The following is a 13,688-nucleotide window of genomic DNA, read 5'->3' on the forward strand; positions in this document are numbered from 1 at the left end:
ATGGATGGATGGATGGATGGATAAATGGATGGATGGATGGATGGATAAATGGATGGATGAATGGATGGATGGATAAATAGATGGATGGATATATGGATGGATGGATGGATACATGGATGGATGGATGGGCGGGCATGTAGTGAATGGATGAACAGGGAACTCATAAATTCCTAAACCTTTGAGAACCACATAACCCATAATCACCATAAGGGCTGTGCAACCTTTTAATTTCTGATGCTGTTGAAACGAGTGATCCATCTGGAAAAGAGAATGGAGTGAAACCCCTGCGTGACCTAGTTACTTCTTTCACCATCAAGAACACAGAAAATCCAGGGGTCAAACCAAGCTCAGAGGTTAATAATAAAAGACCAGTGGGTTTCAGCTCTGCAAACAAGAGTAATAGGATTTGAAATGCAGGAAATCTCATTTCACCATTAACACAAAATAAAAGGCCAGCAGAACACGGGTTGTAATCCTGTTTCAGGGCTTTGCGCCTGTCCAAGTGGCACATGTCCCTGGAAGGGATCCGCTGCTGCAGTCCTCCCCAAAATGGCTTGGGCTTCTTCTCAGGCATCCAGATGCTGCACTTACTAACAGGTCTAGAATCTGAAATGCCATGAAAATGCCAAGAATGTAGCAAGGAGGCTCTCCCAGGCCAGGCAGCAGGCCCAGCAGGCCACGGTATCTCACCCTTTGATTCACTCAGCAGGTCCTCTGTGCTAAGCACCTTGCCTGCACTAGCTCTCTGACCCTCCCCAACAACTCAGCAAGATGATTACTATTTATTCCCATTTTCTACATGAGAAAACTGCAGCTCAGAGAGGTTAAGACACTTCCCACAGGTTGTATAATACTGGAATCCAGGGTCTATGTTAACACCAAATCCAGTCTTCAACCCATCCTTTATTTTCCCAGTGTGAGTCCTGCTGTAGGGCTTCGCAGTGAACATTTATTGAGCTCCTGTTGCATACAAGGACTTGTCAAAGTTGTAGCACATATGCAGTACTTAATTCAGTAAGCTCTTTTATACCCCTGTGCTCATGGATGCCGTAAGCAGAGAAACGTTTGAAACTGAGACAGCACAGGCACTGGCCAACGAAAAGACCAGACACTGTCCATGAGGCAGATAAGAACACTGAAAAGCAGAGGCAGTAACAACTTGTCAGAGGTCACACAGCAAGCGGTTGGCTAGTGAGGAGTAGAGGCAGATTTGATTTTGTGACCTCTGCCTTCTTTTCGTGCTCCAGGAAAGACCCCAAGGTGGAGTCAGATCTCTGATGCGGTTGGATTTCTGGCTAGTAGGGCCCGGCCACCACTTTATTCCACCTTTCTCCAGCCCCCAGGAGGACGTGATAACCTATTCAGGGTTTCTGGGGCGTCAGCCGGGTTCCTTGGCAGCTAGCAAGGCTCCCTGGGATAGGAAATCAGGCAGCCGCCCAAATATTATAAACAATTACCGCTAATTACCAGGCCTGCCAGTTCCCCATTGTCTGCTCACAATCCCACCAGGAACTGAGGAGCAGACAATGATGATGTTGGAGGAAACTTTCAATTTCAGGCTGCAGAGGGCCTCCCTCTGCCTGTGAGGCTGCACTCCTTCCATGCCTGGAATCTGTGAGACCCCCACCATTTCTCAGGCTTTTGGAGCCCAGACACTCCTTACAAAATGGAGCCTGACCCCCCAGATGGCTGGGAGGGTAGGGTGGAAAAGGGACCCAGGGGCATGGAGGAAAGGCCACGTCAACAGTGTGAAAGAGGCCAGGGGTCCCCAACTCCAGGGTCCCCCCAGGGTTACTGGCCCCTGGCCTCTTAGGAACCAGGCCGCAGAGCAGATGAGCAGTGGGCGAGCGAGCATTACCGCCTGAGCTCTGCCTCCTGTCAGATCAGTGACGGCATTAGATTCTCATAGGAGCGTGAACCCTACCGTGAACTGTGCATGAGAGGGATCTAGGTTGCGGGCTTCTTATGAGAATCTAACTAATGCCTGATGATCTGAGGTGGAGCAGTTGCATCCCAAAACCATCCCCTACTCCCTGCCCCAGTCCATGGAAAAATTGTCTTCCACAAAACTGGTCCCTGGTGCTGAAAAGGTTAGGGACCCCTGGTCTAGACCATGGCCTCTGTGCTGTTCATTGAGGGTCTTTGGTTTTGCAAGAATAGTGGGTACACATTTCAGTCCCCAGACACTTAAGTGACTTGATTTTTTTTTTTTTTTTTTTTTGAGGCGGAGTCTCGCTCCGTCCCCCAGACCGGAGTGCAGTGGCCGGATCTCAGCTCACTGCAAGCTCCGCCTCCCTGGTTTGCGCCATTCTCCTGCCTCAGCCTCCCGAGTAGCTGGGACTACAGGCGCCTGCTACCGCGCCCGGCTAGTTTTTTGTATTTTTTAGTAGAGACGGGGTTTCACCATGTTAGCCAGGATGGTCTCGATCTCCTGACCTCGTGATCCGCCCGTCTCGGCCTCCCAAAGTGCTGGGATTACAGGCTTGAGCCACCGCGCCCGGCCAAGTGACTTGATTTTTTTCACACTTCCTCTCTATAAAAAACCATTGTTGCATAATTGTTAAGATAATAGACTTGGAAGCCTGACTCTCTGGGTTCAGATACCACTCAGCTTCTGTCTTGGTTTGGCTTCTTCCAGAGCAGACCCTGACTCAAAGATTCAAGTGGAAATTGGATATTTGGCAGGCCATCCCAGGAATCCCCAGTGTGGGAGCTGCAAGGAATGGGATGGGAAGGGAGGGGAGCTAATAACGGATGCATCATCAAGCCTGCTACCACTAAGGGCAGCTGGAGCTCAGGCCCACTGGGGAGCCTTGGGAGGCTAGGTGAACACCTGCATTATCCCCACTGCAGACTTCCAGTTTGTCACTGGGTGGGGGCTGCTTCTGGGGCATGAACCCTCAGGTGCTTCCAGCCTGCCCTGTGCCACAGGCTGAATTTTCTCCCCCAGCAAAATTCAGAATTCTCACAGCCAGAAAATAAGCCCTCAGACCTAGTGGCAGGTATGAGAGCAGGTAGCCTCAGAGTATAGAAGTGAGTGCCAAGGGGTAGGATGGGGCCGTGCAGTACCTGTGTGATTTGGGCAGGTTTCTTAACTCTCCAGCTCATCTATAAAATGGACCCAGTAATAGTATTGACCTCATAGGGTTGTTATGAGGCTGAAATGAATTAATAAGTATAGAGCACTTTGACGTTTGTGGCATTTAGTGAGCACTGGGAGTTCACTGTTGCTAATCTGTGTATCAAGTCCCCCTGTGTCCTCTGTTTGCTGAAAACTTAAACTCACTTCGTTCAGGATTTTCCCAAAGGTTATGCCTGTGTCCTGGGGAAGTTTATGTAGAAAGAAGCCATGTAAATTTCTAGAACAGGCCCAGGGTAACAGTCAAAGTATTTAATCGGAAGCACAGGTCACAGCTACTAATCACACTATTTCGTATTGCAACCCACATCCCCCCCTGCCCCACCCGCCGGCCCACATGAATTTTCTATTTATTTATTCCTAAGATTTCTATCATTTACCACCTTCTAACATACTGTAATGTTTATGATATTAATTGTGTATATGTTACTAGAATCTAAGCACCTCAAGGGCAGGAATCACTGTTCACTGACATGTTCCAAGTGTCCAGAATAGTGCCTGGACACAATAGAGTGCATAGTATGTGCTCAGTAAACATTTGTTGGATGAATGAATGGATCATATGGATGCTGGCCATAACACCTGGTGTACCAGCTGGATGTCAGTGAGGGCTCGTGTCCAGTAGCATGGGCTGCTATTATTGTGGTGCTCAGACACGGGGCACAGAGTATGTGTTCCTCAATCATCATCCATCATTCTGCTGTCTCCTGGAACATGATCTGACTGTCTGCTCCTGGTCACTGTTTCCCATTGGTCTCAGCCACTTCTGTATGCCCAGACCACCAGGACTCTATGAATCTGCCCTTCCATCCAGTGCACCTGGATCATATTTTCCTCTTTAGGGTGTGGAGGGACATACAGAGAGCCTCCGAGATCTCCCAGGGGGTCACTTGACAAGATGCCCAAGCAGCCATTTCTCTAGAGTGTTCTGCCCTTTTCTTAGCTCCACCCAGTAAGCAGGGTGGGTGCAGGTCTCCTCTGCTTTCAGATGCCCCCAGCCTATCTGGAGTTTTCTGTCTCCCCCAGCACTCACCAGCTGGGGACTGCAGACCTTCCTTAAGGATCCTGCAGCATCTCAGCAATCTTCCCTCCTTGCCTGACTTCCTCTGCTCTCCCAGGCTGAGGATATGTCTGTTTCGGGGCAGGATAGCCTAGTTTTGTACCATTCTTTCAAGTCTGTTTCTTAGATTTGGAAATGAAAAGTCAGGAGCCCAAATCTCTTGCTCTCTACCTCCTGCTGGGTGATTCCTTCTCTGAGGCAGCAAACATAGGACACCCTGGCTACTACTGTCTGAATGGGGAAAGCAGGCCAGGGGTATTAGGAAATCAGGAAAAGGAAAAGCACTCAGGCTGAATATTCTGCCATTAGCTCTGCAGATAGCTTAAATAAAAACAGAACACTGGGGGACCTCACATGGCTCAGGGAAGAATTAGGCAGCCAGGACTGGGTAGCGAGTAGAGTTTATGGGTTTTGCAGGAGGGCAGGCCATTCTTGTGACTTTTAGTCTCCAGGATTCTGTTTTTTATTTCCCAGAGAGAGGTTTTGATTGGCCTGACTTGGGTTAAGCCTCTAACTCTGTATGCATCAGCTCTGGCCAGGGAATAGGGTCACCATTTTGCTCGGCAGATGTGTTTCTTATCTAAATGATGGTGATAAAGATCAAAAGCCAACCTCTTGGGCTAGGTGCGGTGGCTCACCCCTGTAATCCCAGCACTTTGGGAGGTTGAAGTGGGTGGATCACGTGAGGCCAGGGGTTCGAGACCAGCCTGGCCAATGTGATGAAACTCTGTCTCTACTAAAAACACAACAATTTGCTGGATGTGGTGATACACGTCTGTATTCCCAGCTACTTGGGAGGCTGAAGCGTGAGAATTGCTTAAACCCAGGAGTTCGAAGCTGCAGTGAGCCAAGACTGTGCCACTGCACTCCAGACTGGGCAACAGAGTAAGACTGTGTCTCAAAAAAAAAAAAAAACCTCCTGTGGTTGTGGTGAGGATCAGATGAGAAAATGGGTTGCAAGTGCTTTGGTCCTCAGGATAACAGGGGCACATCAGGCATGGTACTTAGTGCCTCATCGCACTTAATACAACAGACCTAAGAGATGGGAACATTATTATTCCCACTTCACAGATGAGAAAGAGACACTTAGAGAAGTGAAGGGAGTGGGGAGAACTTACTCAAGCTGTCTTAAGCAAAATAATAAAATTATCTTTGTTGTTGCTGTTGATATTGACTTAATGTAACCAAAAGATGAAGTAGCTTGCTTCAGGCAGAGCTTGATCCAGGAGCTCACACAATGCTATCATTTTGACGGTTTTGTTCTCGGGATCCAGATGGTAGCCACATAGCACCAGAAGCTCCAGTCCTGCATCTCAGGCTCAAATCTGGTGGGAAAGAGAGCGTCTCACTCACCATAGTTCAAACAAAGCTTCCAGGCCTGATTCTTGTTGGTTGAACTGGGCCACATGCCTGTCTCTGAGCCGATCACTGGCCAAGGGGAAGGGATGTCCTGACTGACCAGGCTGAGCTGGAGACCCAGTCTCAGGAGCTGTTCCCTCCACCCCACTGTGATCATGTGCCATGGGGAGGGGGCTCCACAAAGAAAATTTGAGATCCTGTTACCAGAGGAAGGGGAAGTGAATATTAGGTGGCCAAACAGCAGCAAGAAATGCACCCCTCAGAGTCCAGAGCCCCTTGCAGTACAGCTCACACTTTCACGTGCAAGGGCATCATCTGTGGCTCACGTTAAAATTCAGATTCTGATTCAGCAGCTGGGGGTGGAGTGGGCTGCAGTTCTATGTATCTAATTAGTTCCCAGGTGATGCTGATGCTGTTGGTCTCTGAACCACATTTGGAGTATCAAGGCACTAAACCACATGAGCCAGATACTGGGTAAACCTTATCTCCATCCCAAAAGGGAAGTCTCAGCATATCCATTTCATGGAGGTTGACTGCCTGAGTCCAGAGTTGTCAGTCAGCCACTGGGAATGTATGCTTTGTGTCATCTTTTCCTCTCGCAGCCTTAACTATGGAGGAGTTTGCCTGGCATCGGATGCCCAGTTCAGTGACTTCCTGGGAAGCATGGGGCCAGCACAGTTTGTGGGCCGCCAGACGCTGGCCACCACACCCATGGGTGAGTGCCCCAAGGCTGGTTTCAAATGGACTAGGGGAGGTGGGGGGTCACACCAGAAGCCCAGCATCTCTCCCTCCTTCCCCTCTGCCTGTTGATCCATCCTCTGCACACGCCACCTAGAGCCCAGGGCACACTCTCCAGCCCTCAGCAGAGCCTAGGCACTTGGTGGGAGTTGGTTCTGGTCTTATCCTGGGCTGGGAGCAGGGGAAGGGGCTTTCAGCTCTAAGTAGAGGGGAAGAGCTGAGTCCCAGCTTGAGCTTCTGAGCCATTTCCCAGTCTCATCTCTTGGTGCCTCTTGCAGGGGATGTGGAGATTGGCTTGCAGGAGCGGAACGGTCAGCTGGAAGTGGACATTATCCAGGCCCGGGGACTGACAGCCAAGCCAGGCTCCAAGACACTGCCAGGTCTGGGGCCTACCCTCCCCTGCAGGGTTGGGGTGGAGGTCAGGGAGGTTATCCTGATGGGTACCGAGGGCCTTGAAGAGAGAAAATTGGGCCCAACTGTGGGGACCCCCGTCCCAACTCTAATGTCTTATGTGGAACTGGTAGTTTAGGGTTTGTTTGGGGAGCCAGTTGAGATTGTCTGTTGACCTTGTTCCTCTCCTCCATTGGACACATGGTGCCCAGTGGTAAGAGCTCCTAGAAGGCAGGAACCATCTTTCCTGCTTATCGTTATACCCCAGTGCTTAGCAGAGTTTTTGGCCTGCAGTAGGTGCTCAGGCTTGGTGAGTGAGTGGGTCCACAGATGGACGCATAAGCCAGGGAGAGGGTGGGCACATCACGGACTGAGGGAGGAAACTGGTGAGCAAGTGAGCAAAGGAAGGGGAGACAGTGAGGACCACCAGAGAAGGTGGGGCAGGCTGCACCCAAGCCCTGCTGTACCTGCTGCCCCCAAATGCCCACCCCCCATGTGTCCTGGTGCGTCCTCCCCAGACCCCATGGGGGCACACCTATCTCCAGCAGAGGGTGGGCAGCCTCCCTCTGTTGCACCCTTTGCCCACCATTTGAGGGCCAAACTAGAACTCACCCCTGCTGGCCTCTGTCCCCAGCGGCCTATATCAAGGCCTACCTGCTAGAGAATGGCGTCTGCATTGCCAAGAAGAAGACCAAAGTCGCTCGCAAGTCGCTGGACCCACTGTATAACCAGGTGCTGCTGTTTCCCGAGAGTCCCCAGGGCAAAGTCCTCCAGGTGAGGGGCATTAGTACGCTCACGTGTACGTGCACAAGCACACATGCACAGGACCAGAATGACAGGAGGGCACCCCTGGCGGGGGCTGTCTCTGGAGGGCCTCATCTGGAGGAAATAGGTGAGGCCCTCAGTTCACTGTGGCTGAACTGAGCTCCACAACTTGCTGTGCAACTTTGAACAAGTTCCCTTCTGACCCTCAGTTTCTTCATCCATAAAGTGGGGACCCTAACGGTACCTACCTGATAACATTCTGGTGCCAGTGGAATGTGTGCTGTGTGCAGGAAGAGTATTTGCAGTTTTGCCTACAGCAAGTGTTCTACCCATTGCCATCGTCACCGTCACCATCACCGTCACCAGCCTCTGGAGGCAGGGGCTTGGCATGGTGCCTGTGATAAGAACGGCCTGTTGAGGAATTGCAATTTTAAGGAGGTAGAAATCACAGGACTGAGATGGATTGGGCATGGGGGCAACCCAGGTTCTGCTTCTCGGCCTGTGAGTGGCACTGGCAGGATTTGAACCACTGTGTCTCTTGCCCCGCAGGTGATCGTGTGGGGGAACTACGGGCGGATGGAGCGGAAGCAGTTCATGGGTGTGGCTCGCGTGCTGCTGGAGGAGCTGGACTTGACCACCCTGGCCGTGGGCTGGTACAAGCTCTTCCCCACCTCCTCCATGGTGGACCCAGCCACAGGCCCCCTGCTCCGGCAGGCATCCCAGTTGTCCCTCGAGAGCACCGTGGGGCCCTGCGGAGAGCGCTCTTAGTGCTGGGATGGGGAGGGGCTCCCCAAGATGGCCTGGAGACCACCCAGCCCTGACCTGGGACCCCAGGCCCAGGGGCACATTGAACAGGAGGACGGGGCTCTCCCCCATAGTGGGGAAGCAGAATGGGGAGACCTGCCCCCCTTGGGCCCCTCCTCACCCCTTCTTTGCCTCCTACCCCCTGAGACCTTCCCTCTCCCAACGGGATTGGCTACACTTTTGACTTGGCCGGTTCTTGACCTGGTGGATGTGGCTGCAGTCCGGAGAAAGGAAAGATTGAGGTGGCAGAGCAGATCACTCTCCCTTCCCAAACTCTGTCCAACTTCTCCCCCTTTTTGCCTCCTCGGAAGCTCGCTGCCCAGAGCCAAGTCCAGAACCCAGCCGGCCATTTCCATGGTGCCAATTACCAGCAAGTGTCTTTCCTGCGGCACCGGGTTCAGGCAGCTACTCCTGCCCCAGAGATGAAGGGGCAGCTTTGCAAGGATCCGGAGCCAGCTCCCAGGGGCCCAGAGCCCCCACTTGAAGCGGAGCTCTTGGGCTTCCCTCTGCCTGCCTGTGGAAGGAGCTTTGCCGCAGCCTGTCCGAGTCCATCTGTCCGTCCCCTCCTGCCTGCCCCTCTTCTGGTGGCTCTAGGAATTGGGGTTCAGCAGGGACCAGAGGAAAGGAGGAGGTGCCGGGGGCCTGGTACAGACCCCCAGGTGCCTTGCTCCATGGGATTGCAACAAGCTAGTTTAGGAACCGCTGGCGGACTGGAAAGAATGTTGTCGTCTGTGTGCTGGTGGAGGAGCTGTGGAACCTGAGTTTCCAGAACCCCAACCCTAGAGAGCATTTGGGGGTGCTGTATTGGAGGGGGAGGCTAAGGAAAGTTGGGATTGGGATTGGTGGTGCCAAGATAAGGGTTTCTCAAATTGGAGAACCCCTCCTTGTTGCATGAGGTCGAAGGTCATCTTGTCTACCCCCCCTGCCTCCAGGCCAGGGGGCTGGGGAGGCAAATAGAGCCCCCCTATTTTAGTCTTTTTAAACAAACCATCCTATACTAAGGGCAGAACCCACTGCCCCGGCCTCAGTTACCTTGGCGGAAGGAAAGATGATGGTACGAGAGAAGAGTGAAGATGTGTGAGTGTAAGAACTGGGAGATTCCTTTTCCAGCAGGCCTGGGTAGCTGCCTTCCCAGCGCCCTCCCTGGGGCCTGCGGGAGCCCTTTTGCATGCAAGGGAGGCTGGAGGCTGGCCCCTCTTTATAGAAGCACATTTCTGCCACCTCCCCTGGGAGGCACCCAGAAGCCTGCCACTCTTGACCTAGTCCCTGCCGTGTAGGGCATAGTCCAGGCCAGCTAGGTAGAGTTAGTGCTCCAAGCCCTGGGGCCTGTTCTTAGCTCATGCATAGTCCTTACAGAGTCCCAGGACCGGGGGTGGAGAGGAGACTCAAGTACATTCCAGGAGACCACTGTCTCCTTGCTGGCCTGGGCCTAGATGGGGCAACCTGGCTCACAGGAGGCCAGCCCCTCCTCCTCCGCCCCCTTCCTTCCCCTGTCCCCTGTAGGGTTATAGCTGGAGCTGCCTGTTAGACTCGGCTGTTCTGATTTATTATTCTTGGTACTGACTTTCTTTATGAGGCACTCCTAAGGGTTGTAGGACCTTGGCAGAGGGGGCCTGGCCTCCATTAGAGGGTGTTGTTTTCCCCTGAGGGACACCCAGGCTGCCTTTGGTCCCACCCTGTTCCCAGTCCCGGTCCCAGTCCCAGTCCCACCAGGCAACTCCTTCCATCTGGAAATTCTTCCCTTCCCTTAGCCTGTGTAAGCCCTGGGTATCCTTTAAAGTTCTGGTCGATGTATATCACCTCCACAGAGCTGCTTACCCTGCACTGGGAAGGGGAGATGGAGATGCCCCCTTTCCCCAGGAAGTCTTCAGAGCTTCCTGGGACCGTGGTGGGCGGAATCCCAAGGCTAGGGGCAGAAGGAGCAGGGCTCTGGAGGGACTCGCATTCGAGGCACAGAATTGGCCCCTTGCCTGTTTGTTTTTCTAACCAGTGTGATTTCTCTGCTGTTCGTTTATTACTCACCATTGGAATATTTTGAGCCAGGAGAGCGCCTTCTCTCTCCAGCCATCACCGCTGTGGTTGTTCAGGGGTAGCTTTTCAAAAACAGGGCAGAGCCTGGCTGTCCCAACCAGAGGGAGCAGGGGCTTGGCCCTGACAGCCTGAGCCCTTCCCCTGGTGTCTGCACAGCCTTTATAAAGAGAGAGAGAGAGAGCTCCGAAGCAATAACAACACCTGGGGGTGGTCAGTGAGGGCCCCCTCAATGATTTTCTTGTTTGTTCTGTGAAATCCCGCTCACCTCCTGGAGGGGTGGAGCAGCTGGGGGCTGGAGCCCTGTTTCTTTGTATCATCGTGAGCATGTGCCCCATTCCCAGGGGCTGTGACCATTGGGAGTGGGAACTACAGTCTGTCCTCACCAAGGGATGGGGGTTTGGGGAGGAGAGTGACATTTTCATCATTCGCTTTGGAGAAGCTTCAAGCCCATCCTGTCCCCACTGCTGCCTGGCCCCTTGCTGACTCAGGCTGCACTGTTTGAAGAGGAGCAGAGAGGGTGGCACTGGGGGCCACAGGGGGGCTGGGGTCTCCAGGGGGTGACTATTTGCAATCTCTGGGCCAAGATCACATGCAGGATCCCATGGAAAGGAGGGAGCCATCTCCACTCTCCTTCTCCAGAACCCCCTTTGCATAGTAAAGGGGAAGGGCCTTTGGGACCATTAGTCCATTTCCATTTTACAGACAAGGAAATCAAGATCTAGCTTGGGGGGAAAAGCCACCCCTGGAGTCACCTGTGTGTTCAGTGGCACCCCCAGCCTGGGTCCCCTCCTCCCAATAGAGGCTGAGCTGGAGCCAGGGCAGCATGAGGTAGGGCTGCCACTGCCCATACCTCCTCCTCCCTTCTTTCTTTGAAGCCTAATGGCCCCCAAAAGATGGGCAGGACAATCTGTAGCCCATCTGAGAGGTTGGGAAACTGAGGCCCAGAAACAGGAAGTGACTCACACAAGACCCCTCAGCAAGGGCACAAAGGGGGAAGAACTAGGGGCGCCATTGTTCTTCAGGCAACAGGAGACCGTTGCTCCAGTGCATGTCTACTGGAACAAGGATTCCTGGCCTCTAAGCCCTGGGTTGCATAGCCCTGCTGGGCTCCACCTCTATAAGCCAGTGACTTCTCTGGGCCTGGGTCTGGGGGAGAGGGTTGCCAGGGAGACTTAGCTCTCCTGGGGGGCTGGCCCAGCTGACTGAGGGTACACAGGATTGGGTCTAGACCTTGAGGCCTGGGTGGAGGCCCCAGTAAGGGGCCATCGCATCTTCAGGACCAACTGGTGGGTGAGTTAGGAAACACCAGCTCCTGCCTGGGGCAGTGAGGGAATGGGAGCAGCTGTGGGCGCCTCATTTCAGGGAAGTCATCAGCAAACCTTCAGATGCAATGAGACCTGGCCTTCCTATTGTGCTTTTCAGACTTTGTTTTCCGAATGCTTTTACCTCGAGTGTGCCCTTCTGCCCTCACAGGAGCCCCTGGGGAGGAGGTGGTGGCCTGTGCTGTCATCCCCATTTCAAAGCAGGGAGCTGAGGTCTTGGGAGGGGAACGTGCTCACCTAAGGTCCCACTGTATTAATGGGTGGGCAGGACTGGAACTCGGTTCTCCAATAGCCCAGAGCTCACTCTTTTACACCCAGAGGTGGAGCAGATGGCTTAGGGGGTGGTTATGCACTTCACAAGCCAATTCCCTTCAGCCAGGAGCTCCTGGGTGCATTTCCGTGTCAGAAACAGCACCAAGTCCCAGCCCCTCTGGAGGCACAGCTGTTGCATCAGGCAAGGCTACCTGCGTTTATTTATTGAGCAGCAGCGCTGTATCAGGCCCAGGGACCGAGCCCCACTCCCTGTTCCCCCATGGTGTCTCCGAGGCCCTCTGGGAGGGCCTCACGTCTGGAGCAGCACCTCAGAGTGGACGGAAAGCATTAGCGTCCACGAGCTCACCCGACGCCGAGCCTGTGAGGTGGGCCAATGGTGCCCACTGAACCCAGTGCTTCAGTGAGGTCAGAGTGGAGCCAAACCCAGGGCTGTGGGCATCACCTCTGGAGCCCTTTCACTCTATGACTGCTTCCTGGGCAGGTGGCGGGAAGGCAGGAGCCCGGGTCCTTAGGCTGGGGGCCTCTCTCCACCCACCCACCTTTCCCTCATTTCCCTCTCTTGGAGCAGGAGCTGCCCAGGCCTTTAGGGAGGGAGGGTTTCTGGGGCCCCTGGGTTGGAGTGGGGTCACGTTGCATTGTGTTCATGACCATGTAGCTCATGTTGAAATTAAAGTTTTTGGCTTTTCTAACCTGGCTCGTTCATGCTTTGTGTTGAGACAGCCCTATCTGGGAAGACAAAGTGAGTGGAGGCTTTGAGCGCCACGGGGCGCCAGGATGCCACACCTCGGGCTTCGTCTCTGCCCCCTTATGGTGAAGGGGCCTGTTCCAGAAAGTCCCGCCAGAGATGCATAAGAGGGAGCAGGGTTCTGGATGAACCCAGTCATTCTACAGATGTGGAAACTGAGGCCTGGGAGAGGATGAGATTCTCCAAGGTCACATTGGTGATTGATGGGACCCGGAACACAGCTCGTCCCATGGCATTCTGCTGCGTCCAAGTGGTCCCAGTACGTGGCGGGTGGGTGACAGCAAGGCCTCCCTCATCTTGAAGGGGGGCTGGCCAGGGACAGAGCATCAGCCATCTGGGGGGGAGGTAGGCCGCCGTTCACACGTGGGCTGACTCCACTCTACACACCGCGCAGAGAATGAGATCGTTTAGCACAGAGATTGACCCACTTGTCCACACTGGACTGTACACGGTCCCATTTGGTCCACCTTTGTTCCCCATGCTTCTTGTAATGTGAGCGTCTGACCTCACTAATTCCAGCGAGGATTCCAGTGTTGAAAGTTGCACGTTTCAACCGTTACTCAGAAAACCGGCCTCTTCACAACAGAAAAGTTGCTCTGGAGGGTCGGCTCTGACGTGGACCTGTGCAGAGCCTCTCCTGGGTGCTGATGTGGCCACGCCCTCATACAATTTGGACTCCAAGGAATTTGCTCCTACAGGGTGACCCTAGTGCCTGCTTTGTACTTATGATGTGACTGTCATATATTTTTGGAGAGGGAGGGAGGGGACTTAGCCACAGATGGTAATGAGAAACTGCTCGTGGCAGAAGACCGCCCAGAGGCCCCTCACCCCTCTCCAAACCTTGGGGAGGGTGCCCTGATAGCTGAAGCCAGATCCTCCCGTTCCAGACTCGACCCTGGCCTGGGTGGGGTTGTCAGATGGACTTCCGCCGGGCCCCGAGCCTGGGTGCCTCCACCACTCATGACCCCCGGGCTCGAAGGGGGCGAGAAGCCCAGGTTGTCGCGGGCGCATCTCTCCAGCTGGTGTACGTGGCAGGAGACGGAGGCGGAGCCCCGGGAGCGG

The 13,688-nt window shown here is 53.8% G+C and overlaps 2 protein-coding genes across 4 annotated transcripts in view; one reads left to right on the forward strand and one right to left on the reverse strand.

Annotated features, from left to right (window-relative positions):
• Positions 1 to 12,570, forward strand: part of RIMS4 (regulating synaptic membrane exocytosis 4) — a 57,549-nt gene extending 44,979 nt beyond the window's left edge. For all 3 annotated transcript variants that reach the window (XM_011928980.1, XM_011928981.1, XM_011928979.1), the window contains 4 exons: positions 6,161 to 6,273; positions 6,575 to 6,676; positions 7,321 to 7,460; positions 8,001 to 12,570. In XM_011928980.1, the coding sequence (XP_011784370.1) occupies positions 6,161 to 6,273; positions 6,575 to 6,676; positions 7,321 to 7,460; positions 8,001 to 8,219 (574 nt within the window). In that variant the 3' untranslated portion in view covers positions 8,220 to 12,570. The remainder of the gene's footprint in view (positions 1 to 6,160; positions 6,274 to 6,574; positions 6,677 to 7,320; positions 7,461 to 8,000) is intronic.
• The window catches only part of KCNK15 (potassium channel, two pore domain subfamily K, member 15), a 2,872-nt gene continuing 1,247 nt past the window's right edge, over positions 12,064 to 13,688 (reverse strand). Inside the window, 2 exon segments of the mRNA XM_011929198.1 lie at positions 12,064 to 13,576; positions 13,578 to 13,687. Of these exon segments, the coding sequence (XP_011784588.1) occupies positions 13,540 to 13,576; positions 13,578 to 13,687 (147 nt within the window). The 3' untranslated portion in view covers positions 12,064 to 13,539.

Source organism: Colobus angolensis, unplaced genomic scaffold (assembly GCF_000951035.1).
Source record: "Colobus angolensis palliatus isolate OR3802 unplaced genomic scaffold, Cang.pa_1.0 Scaffold8, whole genome shotgun sequence".
Classification (NCBI taxonomy): Eukaryota; Metazoa; Chordata; class Mammalia; order Primates; family Cercopithecidae; genus Colobus; species Colobus angolensis.